Source organism: Branchiostoma lanceolatum, chromosome 5 (assembly GCF_035083965.1).
Source record: "Branchiostoma lanceolatum isolate klBraLanc5 chromosome 5, klBraLanc5.hap2, whole genome shotgun sequence".
NCBI lineage: Eukaryota > Metazoa > Chordata > Leptocardii > Amphioxiformes > Branchiostomatidae > Branchiostoma > Branchiostoma lanceolatum.
This window is the reverse complement of record NC_089726.1, coordinates 19,884,336-19,908,273: the sequence shown is the minus strand read 5'-3', so window position 1 is coordinate 19,908,273 and position 23,938 is coordinate 19,884,336. Positions and strand designations below refer to the sequence as shown.

Sequence of the window (23,938 nt, the reverse complement as noted above, 5' to 3'; positions counted from 1 at the left end):
GTGACGTCAGGGGCTAAATGTGGACTATGACCTGCAAGCGCTGGTAAACAATGCTGGCCTCATGGCTCATATGTTGCCTTGTTCAATTGCAAGCCCCTATCTCGGTCGCCGGTCCAGTGAGATAGGGACTGAACATAAAAACATATCGCCATTTCGCCTTTTGTAAAATGTTACGAAAAGATCCACAGGTGTTACACAAGCACGGCGGTCGATTGTTCACGTTGTTAGGGTAAATTTCCCATTGTAAGGAAAGATATAACATTTCCGGGGCTCTTGTTCGTTCAGGGGGAGCATAACGGTAACAGCATCGAAAAGACATGATAGATAGATAGAAAGACATTCAACCTCTTGCATGTATTTCGCCAAAATGAAATAGAATTGAGAAAATGTGTATAAATACCTGAAATCTTACTTATTGCTAGCCTGGATGCTAGACTACCTTCAGCCAGACCTACACAGGCCAGTTCCTCGGCTCAGGGGGCTAACATGCCGCCAAAGAAGCTCTATAATAGATTTTGATTATTTTGCGGCCCAAACCATTTTTACAAGGACATGCAATTCAAAATTTCCGTCATACTAAAACCATTACTTTTGAATGCTTCGGTTGCTGCTAATCTAAGCCCGCAATTAGTTCATTTGAACGGTTTTGCTAGCGTTTAAAATACTGTGTTTGGGCGCATGATGTCATGCAACACGGAAAGGTGATGGGGTTAATTGCTAACGATAAACAAGCCTTGAAACAGTCAATGCAATCAACAATGTCGCATGTAGCTTTGCTAATTGCAACATGTCCAAAACAAAATACCAGTGTAGATATGCAGGACTGATATATTATATCTCTAAACAAAAAAGTGATTTTATATCAGATGCAAGATTTATCACCCCTGGCATTTTGATCTGAGTGTGCTAGGGAAATTGTGATTGACAGGCCTTTATTTGTTTAAAGTGATAAAAGTGAATTTTCCAGTTTTTGGCCACAGAGAAAAAGAGGGGGTTTTACTTTCCAACTCTGGACAAAACGTGTGACCTTTATCATCATCATCATCGTGACCTTAGTGGTAACAGATGAACAACCGCGAGTAACAAAAGTGAGAGACCGTAAGCCAAGGCGTTGCTGTAGACAGGCAAAATTTGAGTTTGAAACGCAAAGTTTTCGATTATAACTTAAGCTTTATTTCGTTATTCAGATCAATCAATCGAACTTGGCACATTGTAGATATAACCAGCAATGCCCTAAGGATAAAATGTAATACATTAAATGAGTATCATGAGTTTCAAAGATGAAGAAACTATTGTAAAATCCCGAAGGGGCGAGTACGCCGCTCCCGGGATTCGAACCCGAGCCGATCCCGATCCGCACGGCTTGGGAATTTCAACCACCAGGGTAAAAGTTCTGGACTAGTTAGACTGGTCAGTTAGTGGAGGTTGATCCCCACTGTTACACTAGTTAAGTTACTTCGAAAATTTAAAGTCACGTGGAACAATTAGTAAAAAAAAATCTTGATTCCAGTGCAACCGACACCAGACACTTATCATCTATAATGCAAGGCCCGTTCTTGTGTTAGGCAGCGACTCTACTGTACCGTCCTGCGATCCGTCCTTCCTTCTCGAGCTCGCTGCGTTAGCGCAGGTCAGCCTTCAGCCAATCAGAACCTCGCCCACATTCCTACCCTACTCGACCTAAGCCTCTGCTTGGAGACTAACATACGTCAACTTCTAAAGTTAGTCACCAGTGTGTCTCTTCATGTGCCGTGGAATAGTTAGAAACGTCACATTTGAATGGCTTTTTATCTCCATGAAAAATGGAGATATAGTTTTGGGTGTGTCTGTCTGTTTGTCTGTCTGTTTGTCTGTTTGTGTTTCCGGACCACTGTAGTCAGCATAACTCAAGAACCTCTTGATGGGTTACAATGATATTTGGTATGTGGGCAGGTGTAGTGAAGCCGAAATTCAAGGTCAATTTTGGGCCCCCTGGTATGTGACCTTGGTACTGCAGCAGAAATTCCATTTTTGTATCTCTTGACCTGGACGTGCTATGGTCTTGATTTTTTGGTGGCAGATAGCTTGTGGTGTAAGGAAGACGTGGTGTGGGTTTGGGCCCCCTAGCAGCTTGCTCTGGAACTGCAGGGGCGTTATCGTGAAAATCTTCTAAGGAGAATAACTGAACAAGGGAACGATGGATTTCCATGATATTTAGTATACAGGTAGCTTAGACAGAGATGTACACAATGAAGTGCAAATTATGTTAATTAGGACTTAATTTGGATAGCTAATGAGGTAAATCTATATTTTCAGTGTTTTCCATTATCAGACTCAAATACATGTAACGTATGAAGTTTATGGAAAGTGGATCATCAACAGATACCAATTATGCAAATAAATTCCTAATTTGTATAATTAATGCAAACACCATATCTCATGTAATTGGAAAATTATAGGACTGTCAATATCAGGCGAAGCCCATCAGGCGAAGCTGTCCATTCTCACTCCCCTGATCACCAGCCTGCAAACGAGGGTGGTGAGAAGGAGCAGACCTCCGGGTCACCATCACCTCAGGCCTCGTCTGCTACCCCCCAAAAGCCACGAGCAAAGAAGAGAGTTTTGTAACTAGTTGAAGTTTGATTTTCATTAAAAGTTAACTGCCCTATCAAGGTTGCATTTGTTTTTTCTTTGCCATGAACTAAAGCAGACACCCGACCGTAAAATGCCTCACTTACACAAACATAACAAAAAGCTATTCAAAGATATATCAAGCTGTACCCTCCCTTCATTATGTACACAATTGAAACAATCAACACTTAAAAATGAAAACAAGCACAATTAATACAATAAGATACACACACACCACATTGGGTATTGAAGATCTTTATCCAAAACGTCAAATGATCTTTTTCAAAATTGCTCTGTCTCTACTGCCAGCAAGTAAAGCCATATATTGATTATACACAATAATACATGTCAAATGGTGCACCCTTGTAACATGTGATTTCACACAAAAAGTAGTACGGTACATGTCGGCAACTAAAGTCAGATATATATATATATGTATCACTTATACTGGAGGAAATGGTAGTAGCGGCACAAGACCGCAACCTTTGGAGGAGAAGTATCCGGAGCCAAGTTGACCTATGCAACAAAGCTGCGGGAGGATCTAAGGTAAGGTAATCACTTATACACAATGATACATGTCAAGTACATTAAATCATATCATCCTGCCATGGGACAGAGCCGGCTTCAGAGTTGAGCCAGTGCTTTATCAGGTTCCTCTGCATCTTCCCGTCCCTGGTGGCTCTGTTGGGACCAGCCACATCGATGGTGTCCTGCAGGTTGCGACCATCTCTCCAAGTCTCAGCAACGAATTCACCATCTGCATTCTCTGCCTGGTCCAGCTCTTCATCCTGGAGTGCTGGGTACCGGATCCTCATCAGGTTGTGGAGGACCACACATGTTGTGACGATGAGCTTCACAGTGGAGGGTTCGTGCTTCATGGTGGTGAGCATCACCTGGAATCTGTTGGACAGAATACCAAAGGCATTCTCCACGACCCTCCTGGCACGAGAGATACGGTAGTTGAAGATTTTTTTCTTCTCTGCTCATACACCTGCGACTGTACGGTTTCATCAGGGTGGTCCTAAGCGAGAAAGCGTCACCAGTGATGAAGAAGGGAACATCTTGGGTGTCATTGGGGAGAGGCTCAGGATCTTGAAAGCCAATGGTACCATCCTCTATGCACTCCTTCAGTTCACTGCCATTGAAGACCTGTGCGTCAGATGCAGAACCTAAGCCGCCAATATCCGCCAGATAAACTTGTAGTCCGCGTCGACCATGGCAAAGAGCAAGATGGAGTATAATAATAATGGTTTTATTCGATTCAAACAATCAAACAGCGAAACACCACATGGCAGCCACAGGCTGAATTGCGTGGGTTTTCGTTACAAAAGACAAAGTATTAAAATGTCAAGATGACTTACACACTAATCACTGACATTTGACAGGTTAAAATAGCTTCAATGAAAGCCTATGTTACTTACACGGTATATAGAACATTTCAAATTTGACAAACAGGAGTATTACATACTGACGAAAGTACGACATCAAAGAATGGGCTGTAATTAACAATATATCAGATGTTGTTCAACAACCGTATCATATATGGAATTGCACTTGAGTGATATCTCTCAGTTCTACAGAACACGCTGTTTAGTTTGTGAGATGACCTGGTCTTTCTGCCACTCACTTCCAATCTTACAGGGGGCAGGAAATGTCTGTACAGTTCGGAATGTTCGAGTGACTGGGCAAACTTCACGGTCAGTTCTTGGCGGCGTGTTTGGAGGGTTGGCAGGTCGAGTCGCTCACATGCTTCAGAGTAAGAAGTGAAGTCGGCACCGAGAATGATTCTCAATGCACGACGCTGCACTTTCTCGAGCTTATTACTGAGGCTGACAGGGAGTCCAGACTGCCAAACAGGTGCAGCATACTCGACGACCCCTTGTAGTTGAAGTACACGGAACCACTATTCTCAGGACATCGGCAGGCCACGTGCTTTCCATCAATAGCGCCACATGTATGTGGAAAGTTCCACTTCTGGAGGAACCTGTCAGCTATCTGATGCCATTGGTTGGGTGTACTTGGGCAAACCATCACCTGATCCAAGTACTCTACTATGGTAGCTTCACAGACTTGTGGGACAATCACAGATATGGTGTTGTGTGGTACTCGCCTAGCAAACTTCATGGGTGCGTACGTGTTTCCAGAGATGATATGATGAAGAGTCAACGCCAGCATCAAGCCTGGTTCCAGGGGGTGTCTCATGAAGGTATCTTCCTTGGAGAGTCTCCTTCCCACTCTCGCCAGCAACTCACCATACATGGCAGGGGGCATTCTCATGAAGTTTTGGAAGGCCCTTGTGTCTTCGTTTCGTAGCTCCACCATCAATTGGTGATAGATCCCAAACTGTTGTCTTCTCTCTATCCACGGCCGGACCCAGACGGTCCTTTGGCGTGCTCTTCTCCTTCTTCTCTTTCTTTCACGAAGGAGATGGAGTTGTAGGTTGACGATGTCATGCTGGTGTTGGATGACAGCAAACATGGGGTGTCGCCGGTTATGGCCTGGATCTGCCATGTTCGGAAGGTCTATCCACCCTGGAGTCAGAGGTGCCCTCGTATTTATACCAAATCTGGAATATGCCCCGGATGTTCGTCGAGCACGCTATGTGAACGATATCCGTTAGCTATCTGTGCGTTTGTCAGACGCTACTGGTACGTGCAATGCGCTGCCCGATCGCAGGACGAACGACATTAATTCGTGACGTATATTCTTATTCGCTATACGGTCGATCATCATGCGTTGTATCTGCGCTGCAAGTGCGCGATGTGGTCGCTGCGCAGAGATCGTGCCACAAGAGAAGCGTATTACGACGATTGGAGCGCAAACACAAAGCGCGCTCGTACCTTACTCGACCGATGTCGGACGTGTGAACTGCGTTTTTATAACATCTGAGCTGCGTCCCAGCGTTCGCACGAAAGTTTTCGGTAGTTTCAAAAATATCAGGCGTACTGGGCCGTGCCTTGCGTGTGCCTGCGTGCCTAAAACTATCACAACTTGAACGATTAAGAAACGCATTACGTGTGCATTGGGCGCACGCCGGCGTATATATTGGGGGGGGGGGGGGGGGGGCGTATATATTGGGGGGGGGGGCAAGGTGTAATGCCGGCAAGGGAGTTGTGTAGCCAAGGGAGTTGTGTAGCCGAGGGACGTTCGCCGTTATCTATCTGTAGATAACTTTAATAATATAATAACTTAATAATAACTTTATTGCAAGTTCATGCCCGAAGGCTAATTGCGGACAAACAAGTACATGGGAATACATGGGAATCAAAAATAGTTATCTAGACTACTGTCAAAGTTCTAAGTTAACTAAGGTTGACTATGGTTGGGTTTGACTTCTTTTTTGAAGGCAGTGGAAAATGAAGACACCCACGTTTTTCATCGTAAGTGGGTTTGTTGATTTCAGTAGTGATATGGATTTTTGTAAGCTATTCAAATGGTAAAAGCTAGGAGAATTAATTATATAAATCGTTTCTTTCGGCCTCATATAGAGGGCATTGTTATAGGAAGCCTGCACAGGAGGCTAACTGAAATGGTCTCTCACCTGTGTGAGTCGCCATCACGTGATTGGCAAAGACAGTTTTGTTTGCCGCTGAATAGTCACAGTGTTCGCAGCGATGTGGTCTGTCACCGGTGTGTTTTATCATGATGTGCATATCCAGGGTCTTCTCCCGTGATGCAGAGTACTCGCACTGCTGGCACTGGTATGGTCTCTCACCGGTGTGTTTCCTGACGTGATATTTGAAATGCACCGAGTTTTTTGTTTTGTAGTCACAGTACTGACAGACGTGTTTCTTTACCCTCCCTTTGCTCTTACTTTTCTTAGCACGTGGCGCCATGACGTTCCGTTTTCAGACTGCGTATCTGCGATGTAGATTTTATTTTCACTCCTGACGTTCACTTGACGCTGCACCACACGGGCGGTGGATCTTGGGATGCTCGTCCCGACACGATCTGATCAAATTGTAAAACAATGAATATAATAAATCATCAAATGTTACAATAAAATAGAAAAGCAAACAACGTAATGAACAGATACCAATTATGCAAATAAATTCCTAATTTGCATAATTAATACAAAAACACCATAATTCATATAATTGGACAATTATAGGACTGTCAATATTGCAACATGTCTAAGTAAGATAAAGGTGTTTATGATCAAGCATATATTATGCAAATGTATAAGTCATTTGCATGAATAGAATTGTTCATGGAGATATGAGGTCGTGGAACTCTTGTTTATTCAGACTTACCACATTTGTGGAAGGATTGACATAACAGGTGACTATCACCTTTTCAAGGTGTCAAACCGGACCAGACTGTAAGGTTTGGACCATCGCACTCTGGGGCCTGCCCCTACTCTTTTTCAAAAGGTGTTGTGGGTTCTTTAACGTGCGCGGGGTGTGGTTCTCCCCAAACATGGGACCTCCATTTTTGCACATCTGACTGCAGCCGTTCCTTAAAGCTCTGTATCTGTATCTGTACATAGGTCAAATTTGAAAAATCTATTGTTCCAGAAGAAGGCTAAGGTCAAAGTTGTTAACGGTCCTTTGTCTTCACTGTGTCACCTTCAAATGTTATTCATCTCAAGGACCTTACCCACAATTCTCTACTTTGTGAAATGGTTTATTTCCTATATTGTTATGTCAACATTTTCAAACAATTAAGTTTTGCAGAAGCAGAAAGAATAACCCATCGCAGTACTATACAAATTTTTGGCGACGCCTCAGGGGCGGAGCCAAAAATACTTATGTTTTTCTTTCTCTGTTCTTAGGATATGGAGGATGACCATGGTTCATCGGCATCATCATCTGATTCATCATCAACTGATCCACCAGTCAACGGCTGTCACGGAGAATGGTTCTTCAGCGAACTACAGAAAATGAGGTCGGAGGGTCAGTTGGTGGACGTGACCTTGTGTGCCGAGGGGAAAGAGATCCCCTGTCACCGCGTCGTTCTAGCAACTTGCAGTGACTACTTCCGGTCCATGTTCAGTGTAGGCCTCAGCGAGAGCAAGAAGGACAAGATAGAGATGGGAGGTGTGAGTGCAGAGGCATTGCAACAGTTGGTAGACTACGCCTACACGTCCAAAGTCAAGGTCACCGAAGAAAACATCCGGCCTCTGTTTGAAGCAGCGGACATGCTGCAATTTCTCAAAGTCTACGACCAATGCAAAGAGTTTCTACAAGACCGCAGGGTGAATGAGGAAACGTGTTTGGGTATATGGGCGTTGACAGACAGGGTGTCGTGTACACGTTTAGCCGAGACAGCGAAAAGCTGCGCTCTGAAATGGTTTGAAGAAGTATGCGCGACCAAGGAGTTTCTTCAGCTACCGGTTCACTTACTGAAGACGTTCATCTCAGACCAGGGCCTTCTGGCCAGGAAGGAGGAAAGAGTCTTGGAGGTGATCATGCTTTGGGTAAGACATGACCTTGAACAGCGAGAAGACCACCTCAAAGAGCTACTGAAGAGTGTCTGCTTCTCACGTATGGACCAAGACTATCTCCAGAACATTCTGAAGACGGACAAGGTGTTGGCAGGAGTTCGTGGAATCAAACCGATGATGAAGAGACAGCCTACACATCCAGTTCCTCGCCAAATTCTCCAGAAAGACCTCATAGTTGTCAGCGGTGTGACAGGAATCGGAACGACCTTGAATAATAAAGCCTATAGACTTGAACTTGATTCTAATTGCATTGACGCGACTCTCCTGCCAAAACCATTCCAGGACAGCAGGGGGATAGCAGCGTGTATCTTTCGTAGTAACGTCATAGTTACAGGTGGCGACAAGTCCATGTCCCAAGCATGGAGGTACAAAGCGTTGACGAACACTTGGATCAAGCTTGCGAACCTTCGGACACGAAGGTTCGACCACAAGATGGTAGTCTTTAGGGGAGAGGTGTACGTGGTTGGTGGCGCCAAGAACGGCAGGGACAGTCGCTCGTGGATAGACCTTCCCGTGAGGTGTATGATACCCGACGTGGAGGTACACGACAAGAAGAAGAACCGTTGGAGAATAAAGGAACCGCTTTGGCTGGCAGTGAGTGACTTTGCGATAACTGTCTGCAACGGGAAGCTCTACGCCTTTGGTGGCGAGTCCAACAGGGAGTACGCAACTGACGCTATTCAGTGCTACAACCCGGACGTGTACTGTGAAACGTGGTCGTTGGAGGGGTGGTTTCCAGAGAAAGTGGCCCGTATCAGCGCATGTACAATCGACTCGAAGATCTACTTGGTAGGGGGACAGTTAGAGTGTGTGGTGCGTTTCGACCCCGGGAAAGAGAACTTCCGGTACAAAGGTTTGGCGCTCAGACTGTTCCCCTGGGACGAATGCAGCGCCACCGTCTGCGGCTCGGAGATCTACATTACCGGCGGCAAGGAAATCGTAACTACCAGGGATGGCACTCTGCATAGCTTTCAAAACTTTGCGACGGTTCAGTGTTACAATGTAGAGAATAATACCATGGTCTTGTGTAAGGATCTGCCAGAACCACTGTATGGACACTGCACTGTAACTATTAACAAGTCTAAGTGTGCAAATGTGGCACAAAGGTAGCTTTCAAGCTGTTTGAAATTGAGCGGAGACCAGTATCTGTACAAGTAACCCAGTGGTCATCAATGACATTAACACGAATGAACAGTTAGCAGAATGTTGATTTGTACTTCAGGTGTTTTAAATCCATGCTTTTGAGAGGATCTCAAAGTTGAGATGGTGTTGCTTGCAACACCCATACAATGCTTTAATCTTTCTCAGTTCTAAGTTTTCATCATTGCAGTAGGAACAGCACTTTTCATGTAACAATAGAAGTCAAAAAGTTCACACTTGAGTGTAAGTCATATTCAGGTACAGTACAGGCAAATTGATGTTTCAGTATTTAACTATTTTGGACCTGTACCTAAACAATTTTCACAGTATTGTACCATTACGCTAGTACACTACTCTTATTACGGCTAGATGTTGTTTTTAATGAGTTATGTCTAACAGTATGCTTCACACTAGCCAAATGTGAAATTGAATTTAACATCAACTTTTAATAAGTGCATGTGTTGCAAAAAGAGAAGTTGACTAAATTTCTTTTTTCTACAGTATAGAAGTTTTATTCTTACTAATTTTTGTATTTTCTGAAACTCTACTCATTTATTACTTAAACTGTTATGGTTAGATATGTAAATTACCACGTTACTAAGATGATTAGAACTAACTTTTAATGTTTACTTTGTAGGTCCAACGTTTTTGTATGTAGTCTTTTAGAAGACGTACTATATTAGGACTTTATTTTTCTAAAACGTTTTATACAACCACAATCGGTTTATTGTTACTTACTATTTTCTTGAATTTTGATGTTTTTTAGCATTGTATATGTCATGCAGGACAAATAGCTTAGAAAAGCTTACTAAAGGCAAGACTATTGAACAGGTAAACTAGGCTTACTGTACACTGTATCTAAACTTACTCTCCAAGCAGAGGTCGCGAATGGGCAGATCGTCACCGTTTTATTATATGCCTTTTTTTTTCGCTAGCCCATTGAATGGGCTAGCGATAAAACGGTGACGATCTGCCCATTCAACCTCTTCTTGGAGAATATCTAAACTTGGCAGAAAAAGTTTGGAAACTTTACTTTGGTTGTTTATATTTCCGTTGTTTCTTGATCAATTTCAATGATTTATATGTTGTTGGAAAGCCTGAGTAATTTTCTTTCCTATGACACCCAACTCATTATAATTGGAATCTCATGAAGCAAGCACCAGGCCTGCTTACGCGAGTGGGTAATCTGGGCACTTTTTTATGTAACCCACTAGCATAGTCTGGTGCTCATTGATTCCATAATTTAGAACCATCAAAAGTTTTGTATCATGGGAGAGAAAATCACACAAGCTTTTCAATGATATATAAATCATTGAAACTGATTAAGAAACAACAGAGATATGATCCACCAAAGTTAAGTTTCCAAACTTTTTGTGCCGAGTGTATGTTCTGTACTACTCGCTTCGAGCTATAGAAAACAACAACATGTAAACTGGTTGTACGAAAACTTTTATTGCCACAAAAAAATAAAAGTTATCAACATTAATCTATACTGTACGTATGATGTCGTTACAAAAGAGGCTAAAACATGGCTTTAGCTGTGGGGAAGTGCTGTTCATCTAAGTTATGATAATGTTACTCAAGACTAGTAATACACCATGTTTTATAACCAAACAAACTGAAATTCGGCAGAAATGAGGTATCTTTGCTCTCGTTTTTAACATCACGATTTGTTTTTACGCTTTGAACCTCCTTATTCAGATTTGTTCTAAATCAATGACGCATTAAGTTTTACATCAATTGCTAATTCCATATATACCGTCAGTCGGTATACTATGCAAATTAAAGTGAAATGGTTGAAAAGTACTTTGTTCCATCATTTGTTTCGACATATCTATATTGTGCACTGTAGCTTTGCCAAACGACATCACAGTGTAGTATATGTCTCAAAATCTACACCTAAAGAAAGGTAAAATTGAAAATATAAAATCCTTTTGAAACACCGTCCTACAGCACATAGTCAAGCTTCATGTTATCCCCCATACTGGTACTATTCTAAAGGAATGCATGATTGGCAAAACCCCCTTTACACCCTCCTCCCAACATCACTCCTTCATCTCCCCTTCTTCATCCTCTTCTTCCACACCTCTGACGTACAGGACGTTGTTACATCTGGGGAAAAACAAGACCAGTTTATTGTCAAATCAAAGGTTTCGATCTACATATTACTAGTAACAGTACTAATACCAAACTTTCAAAGAACTCGCCAAAAATAGTTACTCAAGCAACTGGATAAAATTTCGAAACTTTATCCAGTTGCTTGAGTAACTATTTTTGGCATATCTTATTACCTGAATGTCTAACCTTCATCAACATTTCAAAGAACTGTTTGTAGTTTAACACTAGAGGTACAATGTTAACTTAAATGGCTAGCATATGACTTAAGCGGTATCTATCCTATTCTAGCTCCGACTTGCCCCAACGATTGCTATGAAGAATAGTGGCGTCTGTGTGGCACAGTGGCAGAGCATCCGGCTATGAACCAATAAGACCCAGGTTCAATCCCCAGTGGGATACCCAGACATGTCCGGACATGCACCCAGACGTTGTGCCCTTGGGAAAGGCACTTAACACGTATTTCCCATATCCTAAGCCCAACAGTAGGGTTTGGGTTGGCGTTAGGAAGGGCATCCAGCCGTAAAAACTCTTGCTACAAAAAAGACTTGCACTTGATGAGGAGTTCTGGGGCTCCCCCATCCATGTGTAAGCATGTCTAACCCCAGATGATGGGGAACAAAAGACGTAAAATAGGATAGAGAGAGAGAGAGAGAGAGTCTAACCCATCTAGACACGTAAGAAGGTGATCAAAGAGGATGTAGATACCAGGCTAGTTTGAGACCAGCCTGTCACTTGATATACTGTAAGAATGGACGTAAGTGTAGCCATGTTCTCTCCACAGACCACAGTTATCATCCATGTCAGTTGTTCTACCTCCCCTCCCAAACACACCACAGCAAACTCTACTGCTGGGCTGTCCCTCGAATGGAGAGGATGCTCAGTAACTTGACTTAAAAGTTACTAAAACACAACAATCGTCCAGCTAGCTCTTCTGTTTTATTTTGTAGTCACTTTTATCATACTGTAAATGCAGAAATGTTCGCAATGGTTTTATGTTCGCGGTTTTTGCGGTTAACTTTTCAGCGTGAACTTAAAACCACCTCAAAAATCTTTGCCCACCTATGACTGTAGCACTACTACTGTTTCAAACCCAAACTTAAAACCACCCGAACACTCCATTTTCTCCCTACTGCGAAATAAAACCATGCGAACTTAAATGCATTTACAGTATCATTCGAAGACATTCTCGCATAACTTCAGAAAAGTTAGGAGACTATGACTAGACCTGGTAAGCATCTGCTAGCAAGCGAAAGGTTAAAGGTTAAGGTTCATGTTGTGAGTCTGACCTGATGAGCACTTCCCCGAGGTTCCCTGCCAAAGCTCCATCTATGTACTCTTCTGTGTTAGCCAGCTGTGGAGGAATATGTAACACATCAGGTTATTTTTAAAGTCATTTCTATGATGTTATAGTAAAAGCAACCCTGCTGCTTCCCCATGTATGGGTCAACTTCCATGGATCCCAAGGGCAAAGGTCAAACCACACATCCTTCATTTTGGGATGATAATGTCAAATTTGCGGCCAAGTAGCAGGCCAAAGGTCACGATTACAGTCATGCGCAAAGGGGCCATTTTCATTACAGTCAGATAGCCTTGTATAGCCTTGTTAAAAGTAACTGTAGGAGGCCTCTTTGTTGGAAATGTTGGAGTTTTTGAGCTGGAATTGACAGGTAAGGGTTGTGGCTATTTTATTTACTAGTTAGAAAAACAGGGTTTTAGCCATGTTTGGAGTGTCCGGTACACTTTGAAATAGGTGCAGTATGGATGTGTTCATTTCTTGTGTAGGGAGGTTAAAGGTCATCTTGGCGGGTTATGCTACAATTTCACCAGTTTGCGCCAGTGGAAAACGGACAAAACTCACTAGATTGACACTTTAGAGGTCAGACTACGCTGCCAATGTGAGTTTTCCATGATCTTAACTTCAGGTAGGTGACGTTTGACAGCCTTTCTCTTACATGTTGACCATACAAAGTCTAGGGGCCTGTCAACGGTGGAAATTCAGCCTAGAACGTGGAAGCTTCAGGCGTTTATCTGGAAAAAATCCCAACACAGCCATCAAGAACGTAGGGGTGACCAGGTGTGCTTGGCTGAAAACACGACTTGCAAAGCGAAAATGCACTATTTAAAAACTACATTGCATACCTCAGCAGGATGAGGGTTAACACAGAAACATACCTGTAGGTTCATGTAGCCGTCCACTGACACCAGATAACCCTTGTACTCCATGCCCCACTTCAGCTTCACCATAACAGGCTTGCCAGTCAGGCCGTTCAGGAAGGGCTTAGGGTTCAGTGGGAGGGTCTGCAACAAAAGATTTGACATACTGTAATTCTTGTTTCTTTCACTGTAACTTTATGTTCAGTGTTTTCACGGTCATCTCTGTACGGTGAACTTATCATCACCGTGAAAAAAAACTTGTTATTATTTATGATTCCGTCACACATCCGTTCTGTAAATTACTTGCCGCCACTGTGAAGTTAAAGTTCAGTGAAAATGTCCATTTCCTTACACCGTGAAATTTTGCTACCGTGAAGATAAAGTGAATTACAGTATTACATATGACGTACTGTAAATCTTGACATATTTGCAGTATCTTTAAATTTGCAGTTTTTGCGGTCACTTATTTAGAACTCTTACTGAAGCTTATCAGGTGTGAACATTTCCATTGTGTTACTGTTCTTGTTTATCTTCTAACTCATGATATGTTCATTTTCACAGTGCCATGTTCATTTTCACAGTGCCACAAACCTCAATGAATTTACAGTGGTTGTGTGTAGACATATTTTTCCTTCTGTGACACTGGCAGTGTCAGTCTCAATGTCTGTTGGATTATAAGTAACCTATCAAAAGTTACAACTGATAGTGATAGCTACTACGCTAAATCGCAAAATCATGTATATATTTTTTGTCGTTATGTTATTATTTTTTGTTATCTCATACATGTACGTACATTATAGCCAGTAGCCATTTTCACCTATCATCCCCAAGGAAACTGTTGTACTCTTTTATGAAGGTATCATCAAGGTACGAAAAATACATTTATTTTATCTACTCCATAATAATTATAACATATTTCTAAGGGCTACAAATGTCTGACAAATAAACCAAACGTTTGGTAACGCTAACATTTAATAAGAAAATTTGTATCACTGTATCAATGGTGCACATTATCACATACATATCATTGCTTCATTCCTTCAAATCTTTGTTGGTAAATAAAATATATGAATCCTTTGTGTTTCTTCGCAACTCTAAGCCTGCCCCCCTCCCCCTCTTGTAACATGAGGAAAGCATTTCCGTCCCTAATACACAACTTAGCAATATTTTCAACGTACAAAATCCTTAAACCATTGTTAAATATCATAATCTATAAGTCTGCGGTAGGAAATATTTTTTTACTTACCGACATTCTGCTAAATTTTGTGAAATTTCGGGCAACAAAAATGTGAAGAAGGCGCCACGCTTGTCGAAAAGCCTTGTGGGTAATTTACGTCATTCGCACGTGAGGACGAAACCATTGCAACATTAGGGAGCTTTCAAGGCAATTATAAAAATAGATAAAAATGTATTCTATACTTCCATCTTTCATTACTATTCTATCTATAATTTTTTGTGATTATCATTGTTTCAAAAATATGTACGGTATAATTTACAGAGCTTTGTTCAATTTCATTTTATTTTTAAATCACACTTTCACCACTAATGAACTATTCCATGACGTCACTCATGTGATCATTGCTAAGCCGCCATTTTGGGGAGGAGAGGAAAAAGCAGGCGATGAACTGAAGTATTTTAGCCTAAAATTTGACATTTTAACTACAGTTTTTGTAGCTACAAATTGCTAGTCAAGATGTTCGTCATCTGTGGACCCAAACTGTCCATTTGTGGTTTCATTGTCAGCATTTGGGCCATTATTATGATGGTAAGTTTCTTCTAGTCTTATTTTTTTCGTCCTAAAATATATTTCTCACCTTGGCTAGTTTGTGACCTTCATAATTTTTTCCAACTCTTGACCATTTTTTTACGTCTTCTATTTCTCCAGGGTTTGATGGGTGTGTTCTATCTGATCAAGAGTCCGTTACTTTTGGAGGACATAGGACCTACGACAGAGGATGACTGGAAAGAGTGAGTTTCATGATTTTGTCACAATTTAATTTTTTGTTTTCTGAATAGCCATTTAGTTTTATATACATGTATTCTAAAAATTGCAAGTGCATTATGGCTACCTACTCTCTTTTATAGTTCTGTTTGGCATAAATTGTTGATTCAATGCCATTGTTTATGTTATTTGCAATCCAGACAGTGGTTATATGAATTTGTATCACATACTATAAATGCAGAAATGTTCGCGGCGGTTTTTATGTTCACGGTTTTTGTGGCGACTGTTCCGTCGCGAACTTAAAACCACCGCAAAACATTTTTGTCCAACACTGTAAGAGTATGTGACTAAAGTGCTGCCGCGAATTTAAAACCACAACGAACACAAATTTTCGCCATTTGATTTGATTTCCGTTTACTCTGTTAGGCTGACTATGGTAATACTTCATACAGTTTATTAATACACATGTTGTGGGGTCGTGTGGCATAACGGCAGGGTTTTCCGCCCAGAACCCAGCGGTCCCGGGTTCAAATCCTCTGACGCCACCGATCTTGTGCCCTTGGGAAAAAGGCAGTTTACACAAGTTTCCTCACTCCACCCAGGTGTAAAAAACGAGTATATTATGTGTGGGTCACGACACCAGCAATAGCTGCCTGTGTCCCACGTGTATTGCAGTGTTGCAGTTCTAATGAAATAGAAAAATGAAATGAAATGTTGTTATTCTGAGTAGTATTTCTGACCGATATCTTACAATCTGTTTCTCTCCCCTCCCCACAGTCGAACGAAGATAGACGCGATATTTCAACAGAGCGCGTACAACTGCTGGGTAGTGGCGGGAGTCTACGTGTTCGTCGGCCTGTTCAGCTACTTCCAGATGCGGATGAACAGCAGGCAGCAGTACGTCGTCACGTGAAAACATGGCGGCAGCGAAATAAAATATATACGCGATGTTTTGTTTGTACAGTAGAATCTTCATTGTTAAGAAATTGGTTATTTCAAGTATGACATAGAGGTGGCTAGAGCAAGCAACTACTGTAAAATCATTCATTTTCATGGTAGGAGGTTTTGCAGCGTTAAATATATAACGTTAAACAGCAATACGTCATCACATGAAAACATGGCGGCAGCGAAAAAAAATATGTCCGAATTTTTTTGTTTGTACAGTGGAATCTTCATTGTTAAGAAATTGGTTGTTTCAAGTATGACATAGAGATGGCTAGGGCAAGCAACTACTGTAACATCGTAAATTTTCATGGTATATAGGAGGTTTTGCGGCATTTCAAGTTCATGGTTTAAACAATTCTGTAGTACAGTAGTAGAACGATGGAACACAAATTAACCGTGACATGGTTTTGCATTGAAGTGGTTGCAACAAAAACTGCGAAAATTAAACTGCTGTGAACATTTACAGTAACTACATGTAAGTTGAAGGAAATTCTTACTTATCAAATTCAAAAACATGTCGGGGTCAAAAACTGTACAAGAAACAAAATAATCCAGAAACTTGGAATAATCAGTCTAAAAAAAAATTAAAAGAAGTCTTTATTGTGAATAAGCCCTTTAGAGTGAATAGCTTGATAATTCATCATTTGAATTTTGACCACAAGTTGGGATTGTAGTATTTATATGATACAATGTTGAGGGTATGTATATCTTGATGTGATAATATTATACTATTATTATACAATGTTATAAACTATAAAATGGTTCCATGATCCAGCTATATGAATGGGATGATCCATTTCTTTGTGGCATTGATATTTCTGTATTAATATAATAAGATGTATCTCAATAGTGTGTTTTCATGTGACGTCATTGCCGCCATTGCGATTGGTTGAAGAGTCAGGCCTATCAATTTGCATGTCATTATCATAATGACATGCAAATTGATAGGCCTGACTCTTAAACCAATAATGTGATACTCAAAATAGACCAATCCTGACTGCCCATCGCAATTAGCAGTCCAGCCAATGAGAGAATGGCAATTAGGGGTTGGAACAAGAGTAAATTTGCATTTTTATGTTTTTGTTTTTCATTTCTATATTTTGGTGGGGCTATGATGTGACTAATTACATTTACAAATTCAAATTTATCTGGGGACTTCTGGGTTAAACCATCCAACATGGGGGACAATATTTAAGTCATAATCACCATGAGTACAAACAGGCTATGCCATGGACTGGACCATGAAGTAATTAAGTACTGAGATGGTGAATTGTGATGTTTAATTCCAGAAAAATGCTGTAATATGTTGTAAACCTCCCTTGCTTACTGCTATTTTTTCTGTGTTGTATTGAAAGAATTGTAAGAAGTGCTGTATGAAAAAAATGATCATGTATGTATAGGTAGGTTTGAAAATAAACTGGGGAAAAAAAATTGTGAAAAAATGCAGAAACTGGTAAAATTGAACAGTACTAATAGAAACCCAAATCTATGGTGTATTGTAAAATATATGGCTTATAGGGTAATGAAAAGTCTGGTAAAATGAAACCACATGCAACATCGATGTCCATTCAGTTCATAGTGTACAATGTACAGTGTAATTGTGAAAAAAAGTATGAGTGTACTTGACATTTTTCTGTTTGTTTCCAGAAAGTTACTGTACATTTCTTACATGTAGTCATCACATAATATGTAGTGTACATGTTATAGGAAGTAATGTGACAACTAAAAAGAAACACTTGAGATAGGTTATAGAAATATCACTGAGTAGTAGTTGGTGTAGTTACTCTATGCATAGGCTGCAAAATATATCAGAAAACTTGAAATGATAAACAATACATTGGTGAAACTATAGGCAAAGAATGTGCTTATTGTTAAACATGTAGATGATGTAAAAGCCCTTATGTACATGTACAGTGTACCCAACATTTGTGCAATACAACTTGGTCACTGTACCACTTTGAAAGTGTTCTGTGTCTTTTATTTACATTGTAGAAAGACTTTCACTTTACTTATAAACATTATAATATTGTGGAAAGTCACTTACTTAACTTATACGCATTATACTGTAGGAATGAAATGAACAAATGTATACCTAACACCATAGGTAGATATTCATGTATATCCTTGTCAATATTGAGGTTTAAAGAATTCACCAGCACCAAACCTGTAGATGGTCTCCTTTTAATACACCTTTTCTATTGGTCGATTCTCTAATCATCAGGTAATCATTGGCTAAACTGCTAATTGAGATTGACAGGATCGGTCTTATGTTTGCCAAGATGGCCTCGTTTTCAATCTATCATGGCCGCCGCGTGAGAAAGTTCTATTATAATCTCATAAGAGTACACAAAATCTAGAGGATTTTTTCTTTACTGGCGCGGTCATTGGAATGTCCTTTGAAGTAGTATTGTCACTAGAACTGCTGCCCTCAACTCCTTTTTGTTTGTTCTCAGTTGTTTCCCCTTGTTTGCTTGTTTCTTCTTCGACGGTTTCTGTGTTTACAGGAAAGGCAACACGTTTGGGGCCGACCTCGGGAATGGTGGAGAGACGACGTTTGTGGTTGGTCGCATCCCTCTCTCCTTTAGAGGCGTCACTGTTTAACGGGGCTGCTGTTTCCTGTGAAAATGACAGACGCATTTAAATGCATTTGCAATAAATATCTTTAAAACATGTACAAGGGTTTCAAAAACTAGTTTGATTCAACTTCAACTTAGGGGTTACCCCCAGATGACCCAGTCAGGGACAAAGTAGGGGGGAGGTCCCGGGCTAAGGCGGGCAGGCCTCCAGCCTCGCCCAGAAAGTCTCTGATTGATGTTGATAGAGCGGTGTTGTTGAAAGTTTGCGCCTATAGCTACTGATTCTTGGAATCAAGTCTAGGTCATTTATACATGACGTCATAGCCGCCATGTTGGTTGGTTAAACATGGATGCGTCAGACCCATATATGTGTATGTATGTGATGCATTAATCACGTGCCTCAATTAGATTAACACAAATTTAAATTCAAACTTCCCGGTTTTACCATCCAACATGGCGGACAACGCTTACGTCAAAGTCACGTGAGTGCAACCCCGATCACGTGACCTGAGCGGTAAGTGCAAGAAACTCACGCGTCTCTGCTATAGTATACTTTTATGTTGGAACATCTTAAAATTGTCTTGAGCTTTTGGCATGAATGGACTTCAAGATTCTCACCTCTTCTTCCTCTTCTTCTTCTACCACTTGAGGTTGATTTTGGGCTGCAAACGGCGACTTACTAACCCACGGTGTATCCTTCCGCCTCCTCGCCAGTCCGGCAGCCTCATCACCTGCAAAAGTGTAGAAATTCAAATTGTCAAACATTTAGAAATAAATCTTAGCAGACTATAATCATAATCCTGCAATGTAGGTTTCTCAATAAAGATTGATTGATCCTCTTTTGATAAATTTTACGTATTACACATTTATGATTTTCCTTGTTGTGTTTTTTTTTTAAACCACGATTATGTTTAACTGATATACGCATATGAAATACCATGTACTGCGTATGAAATCAGACGACGGCAAAATTATTAAGTAATTAATATAGTAGCTCACGTGCAAGATATACCTGACAACAAATGCAAAAACCATTCACACTGATAACTTAACTTAAAACAAGTAAGTAAAACAATAAAGTTACCTTAGATTTGCATTTAACTGAAACTCGCCTTGAAGTTTTGATCAAAACGCTTAACTGACCAAACAAAATAATGTACGATTACCATTGTTTACAATACCCATGATGATATGTTTTGAGCTGGATAATTTCATCAGAGCCAGCGCGTTATTTACTTAAAGACAATCACAACTTACTTTTGGAAGAGAATTCTTTGATCCTGGTGACTAGATCATCTCTTCCAGCCATCTTCATTCCTTCTTCAAGTTTACTCAAGTTGCTGGGAGGACCAATTTTCCCGTGATCCTCCAGGGCCTCGAACAACTTGAACGGACACTCCAAAATACTATCTCCCAAGTCTTCCTTGAACATAAACTTGACGATTTCCATGTCGTCCTCCGTCATTTCTTTTCCTAAGTCGTACAACAGAGTCCTGTACGGTGTAGGGTGCTCATCACTTGGTTGGTCTGTCCGCCATTTTGGATCGTCCTTGTAGGTGTCCGCCATCTTTTTCACCAAGTCCTCTCTTCCTATGGTTTGGAACAAGTTTTCCAGCAACGCTAGTCCAGTGTGTACCGTTTTCTCTAGTTTATCAAAGAGGGCTAACCCGTTGTCTATTTGAGACAGTTCTGTCTTTGGGACGACATCGCTGACTAAAAACTTCAGCTCCGCAAGTTGTTTTGCTTCCAACTCATCCGAAAGTTCTGTCAGAAGTTTAGTCTTCAATTCCATTTCGGACATTGCTGTGGAACTGCAACGAAGTTCTGTGTGCTTAATTCGGTGGTGTCCGACGCTATGACCCAAACAACAGGATGCCGCTGAGACCTTTCCCTGAAGAATCGACAACAAAGGATTGAGTCAGTTACTTGAAATTAAGTCATGTGTACTAACAAGATTAAGTCGTAAGACTTTGGACGGATTCGACTGGCAACCTTTGTCCCGGCCTGTGTAGGGACTTTGGACAAAGCGGCTACTGACTACTGGCACTGTGCAGTATACGCATTCCTCCGTGGCTAAAACATACTGTAAGATCCAAGCTTGAAAACAAGGCTTAAAGTAAGATTCCACAATAAGACAACGAATAACAACAACAACAAAACAGCCCTGGTGAACTGATGCTCTCAATTCAAGAGATGAGTGTTGCAAGATGAAGCGATTTGTAATATATTCACTTGTGGTTTTTGTTTGTGTGGTTTCAACCGACGTTTGCTTTAGTTTTCTTTTATACGTATACTGTTTTTCCCCGAAGTTATCACTTGTGTTGCATTACTACGCAGAGAGGTCAATTATAGGTAGTCAATAAGATTCCTACGCTGGTATGTATGGTGCCTACGGTATGAGGAAGGCACTGCATATATGTTGTTCACAACACCAAGCTGACAACTCTGGTACGAAGTCAACGCGGAAAACTACAACAATGGTCACAAACCATCGTGCGACAATCAATCAATCAATCAACCAATCAATTAATCAATCAACCAATCAATTAATCAATCAATCAATCAATCAATCCATAGCCTTTATTTAGACTGAGTGAGTGAATACGACAGTATGTTGAATAGATATCATTGGGGACAGTCGTTTATATGTGGTACAAAATTTTCACTCATTCATTCACTCACACTCAGTCACTCACCCACTCACTTACCCACTCACTCACTCTCACTCACTCACTCACTCACATTCATTCATTCACTCACACTCACTCTCTCACTCACTCACTCACTCACTCACGCTCGCTCACTCTCACTCTCACTCTCACTCACTCACTTTCACTCACTCACTCACTCTCTCTCTCACCCACTCACTCTCTCACTCTCCCACTCACTCACTCACTCACTCACTCACTCACTCAACCAACCAAAAACTCATCCATACACTCATCCATACACTCACTCCCATAGCTACTCAGATGTGAGACAATCAAGACACATTTATACCCGATTTCCAGTTACGCACTGCTAGTTGTAACTACTAAGGGCTAACATATGTGTGCAATGCCTTCCTTAGGGATTGCCATATTAGCTGTATCTTCCCTATCCCTGATTCGATTGATGTGCTAACAGTTACAACTGTTACACCAACAGAGGTTCCATAAGAGTAGCCTGAGTGTCATCCTGTTTCAGTTCCGGGCTCTACCTTCAATTTTCTTTGGTGAAAGCAGAGCCTGGAACTGAAACAGGATGACACCCAGGCTACAATAACAGTCCTGTCGAGTTAAACACTGCGCAAACTACCGGTTATTCGAACAAACATGTATTAACCTCTGCCCTTTTACTCGTGACATTCAAAATTGATGTTTTCAATCCAATACAGCGATTTCAGAAGCAAAATCAAATTGGTTCCCACTATGCATACAGCAGAAATGTAGGATTTTAATGAACGTTTTATAGACCATTAATTTCTAACCCACACCCCTACAATTGGGGTACATTTAGACCCCAGCAATATTGAATTATTATCAGAAAAACAACAGTCCTAATAGTGACACAGGAGGTAGCGGGTTCGATTCCTGGCATGCCAGGTTAGACGTTGTGGCCTTGGGGAAGGCATTTTACACTACTTTCCTCACTCCACTCAGGTGTAAATTGGGACCTGGCTTCGGTTTGGGAGGTAAAAGGCTATGGAAGGAGAGGGTTGGGCTCTGTCTCCCCAATACTGTGCCCTAGACACAGTGGATAACAACCCACTGCATCTACTACCTAAAAAAAACTATCATACTGGAACCTTTACCTTTTCGTTTACCTTGACGTACCACAGAAAGCCACCACGTGATTCGTGATACCACTTGTCCTTCGATTTGCTGACCCCAACCCACATACCTAATGTCATAAAGATCCATTCAAACAAAAAACACGCCCACAAACACACCTAATCAACCACAAACTTTACCAAAAACATAACCTTCTTGGCTAAGGTAATTATCCTGTATGTACAAAACTAGTAGACATATAACTACCCACATACCAGATGTCATAAAGATCCATCCACAACTTCTCGAGTTATGTTGTCCACACAAAAAACACACACCCACAAACATACCCAATCGACAACAAACTTCACCGAAAACATAACCTTCTTGGCTAAGGTATTATTATCCTGCATATACAAAACTAGTAGACATATAACTACCCACATACCAGATGTCACTAAGATCCATCCACAGCTTCTCGAGTTATGCTGTCCACAACAAAACCAACACACCCACAAACACACCCAATCTACCACAAACTTTACCGAAAACATAACCTTCTTGGCTAAGGGTAGTTATCATGTATGTACAAAACTAGTAGACATATAACTACCCACATACCAGATGTCATAAAGATCCATCCACAACTTCTCGAGTTATGCTGTCCAGAAAAAAAAACACGTACCCACAAACACACCCAATCTACCACAAACTTCACCGAAAACATAACCTTCTTGGTAATCCTGTATGTACAAAACTAGTAGACATATAACTATACCTTGTTTGTCTTCGGTGGTGAATTTTTTCTTCCTATTTCCGCCACCGCGCGCAAGGAAGGACTAAACTTTGCCTAGTAACGTTGTGCACACAGTCGGTGGCATACCTTCACTAAGCAACCATCAAAACACGTCAGGCCCTGTTCAAATACACGGGCAATATAAAGTGATTTGTACAGTTATAGGAGGTGGCAAGTTGAATGGGTGATTGGGTTATTGTTTAACGGTAAACAAACGAATAAAGTGTTTTCGAGAGGTTTGAGGTATGTAGAAGCTAATTTACATAACGGAGTCAGAACACGTGTTTTAACACGTACCAGTGCTACCACGGTAGTAGAGAAATACTAGTAGACCGATTCTAACTGTCGATCACATTAGCAGTTCAACCAATGACAGAAAGACAATCATCGGTTCAACCAATGAGAGAGTGGTTGCATTTTTTAAAAATTTCTACGTTTTGACGTAGGTTGACGGGGCTA

At 41.1% G+C, this 23,938-nt stretch overlaps 5 protein-coding genes across 6 annotated transcripts; 2 read left to right on the top strand and 3 right to left on the bottom strand.

Moving 5' to 3' along the window:
• Window positions 1-3,197: 3,197 nt before the first annotated feature.
• On the bottom strand, window positions 3,198-6,446 carry LOC136435929 (uncharacterized). The gene is made up of 4 exons (XM_066429639.1): window positions 6,152-6,446; window positions 4,435-5,141; window positions 3,614-3,759; window positions 3,198-3,549 (listed from the first exon to the last, which is right to left on the bottom strand). Exons 1-4 carry the CDS (start codon window positions 6,444-6,446, stop codon window positions 3,198-3,200), a joined length of 1,500 nt encoding a protein of 499 aa, XP_066285736.1.
• A 941-nt stretch (window positions 6,447-7,387) lies between these two features.
• LOC136435928 (kelch-like protein 24a) lies at window positions 7,388-9,166 on the top strand. Its single transcript, XM_066429638.1, has one exon. The coding sequence runs from the start codon at window positions 7,388-7,390 to the stop codon at window positions 9,164-9,166; it is 1,779 nt and encodes a 592-aa protein (XP_066285735.1).
• A 1,458-nt stretch (window positions 9,167-10,624) lies between these two features.
• On the bottom strand, window positions 10,625-14,818 carry LOC136435637 (small nuclear ribonucleoprotein F). The gene is made up of 4 exons (XM_066429287.1): window positions 14,715-14,818; window positions 13,487-13,612; window positions 12,601-12,665; window positions 10,625-11,308 (listed from the first exon to the last, which is right to left on the bottom strand). The coding sequence occupies exons 1-4, from the start codon at window positions 14,718-14,720 to the stop codon at window positions 11,242-11,244; spliced, it is 264 nt and encodes an 87-aa protein (XP_066285384.1). The 5' UTR covers window positions 14,721-14,818; the 3' UTR covers window positions 10,625-11,241.
• Window positions 14,819-15,041: 223 nt separating this feature from the next.
• Window positions 15,042-16,516, top strand: LOC136435636 (ribonuclease kappa-A-like). Of its 2 annotated transcripts, XM_066429286.1 has the most exons (4): window positions 15,042-15,233; window positions 15,354-15,436; window positions 16,188-16,342; window positions 16,488-16,516. In XM_066429286.1, the coding sequence occupies exons 1-3, from the start codon at window positions 15,162-15,164 to the stop codon at window positions 16,321-16,323; spliced, it is 291 nt and encodes a 96-aa protein (XP_066285383.1). In that variant the 5' UTR covers window positions 15,042-15,161; the 3' UTR covers window positions 16,324-16,342; window positions 16,488-16,516. The 2 variants fall into 2 exon arrangements, with proteins under 2 accessions (XP_066285383.1, XP_066285382.1); XM_066429285.1 differs by lacking the exon at window positions 16,488-16,516 and having other exon boundaries at window positions 16,188-16,477.
• A 1,995-nt stretch (window positions 16,517-18,511) lies between these two features.
• LOC136435635 (caspase-8-like) lies at window positions 18,512-20,759 on the bottom strand. The gene is made up of 3 exons (XM_066429284.1): window positions 20,189-20,759; window positions 19,550-19,662; window positions 18,512-18,971 (listed from the first exon to the last, which is right to left on the bottom strand). Exons 1-3 carry the CDS (start codon window positions 20,730-20,732, stop codon window positions 18,690-18,692), a joined length of 939 nt encoding a protein of 312 aa, XP_066285381.1. The 5' UTR covers window positions 20,733-20,759; the 3' UTR covers window positions 18,512-18,689.
• Between the last annotated feature and the right edge of the window lie 3,179 nt (window positions 20,760-23,938).

What these genes read in the sequence shown, in the direction of transcription:
- LOC136435929 (XM_066429639.1), bottom strand. Translation starts at nt 6,446, where the DNA reads ATGGCGCCACGTGCTAAGAAAAGTAAGAGCAAAGGGAGGGTAAAGAAA. An exon ending in CGTGATGGCGACTCACACAG is followed by an intron (nt 5,142 to 6,151) that starts GTGAGAGACCAT and finishes CTCTGACTCCAG; the next exon opens with GGTGGATAGACCTTCCGAAC. An exon ending in AGGACCACCCTGATGAAACC is followed by an intron (nt 3,550 to 3,613) that starts GTACAGTCGCAG and finishes CTCTCGTGCCAG; the next exon opens with GAGGGTCGTGGAGAATGCCT.
- LOC136435928 (XM_066429638.1), top strand. Translation starts at nt 7,388, where the DNA reads ATGGAGGATGACCATGGTTCATCGGCATCATCATCTGATTCATCATCA.
- LOC136435637 (XM_066429287.1), bottom strand. An exon ending in ACGGCTACATGAACCTACAG is followed by an intron (nt 12,666 to 13,486) that starts GTATGTTTCTGT and finishes ATTCCTCCACAG; the next exon opens with CTGGCTAACACAGAAGAGTA. An exon ending in CTCGGGGAAGTGCTCATCAG is followed by an intron (nt 11,309 to 12,600) that starts GTCAGACTCACA and finishes GTTTTTCCCCAG; the next exon opens with ATGTAACAACGTCCTGTACG.
- LOC136435636 (XM_066429286.1), top strand. Translation starts at nt 15,162, where the DNA reads ATGTTCGTCATCTGTGGACCCAAACTGTCCATTTGTGGTTTCATTGTC. An exon ending in TTTGGGCCATTATTATGATG is followed by an intron (nt 15,234 to 15,353) that starts GTAAGTTTCTTC and finishes CTATTTCTCCAG; the next exon opens with GGTTTGATGGGTGTGTTCTA. An exon ending in ACAGAGGATGACTGGAAAGA is followed by an intron (nt 15,437 to 16,187) that starts GTGAGTTTCATG and finishes CCCTCCCCACAG; the next exon opens with TCGAACGAAGATAGACGCGA.
- LOC136435635 (XM_066429284.1), bottom strand. Translation starts at nt 20,732, where the DNA reads ATGTCCGAAATGGAATTGAAGACTAAACTTCTGACAGAACTTTCGGAT. An exon ending in CAAAGAATTCTCTTCCAAAA is followed by an intron (nt 19,663 to 20,188) that starts GTAAGTTGTGAT and finishes ACACTTTTGCAG; the next exon opens with GTGATGAGGCTGCCGGACTG. An exon ending in AAGAAGAAGAGGAAGAAGAG is followed by an intron (nt 18,972 to 19,549) that starts GTGAGAATCTTG and finishes TCATTTTCACAG; the next exon opens with GAAACAGCAGCCCCGTTAAA.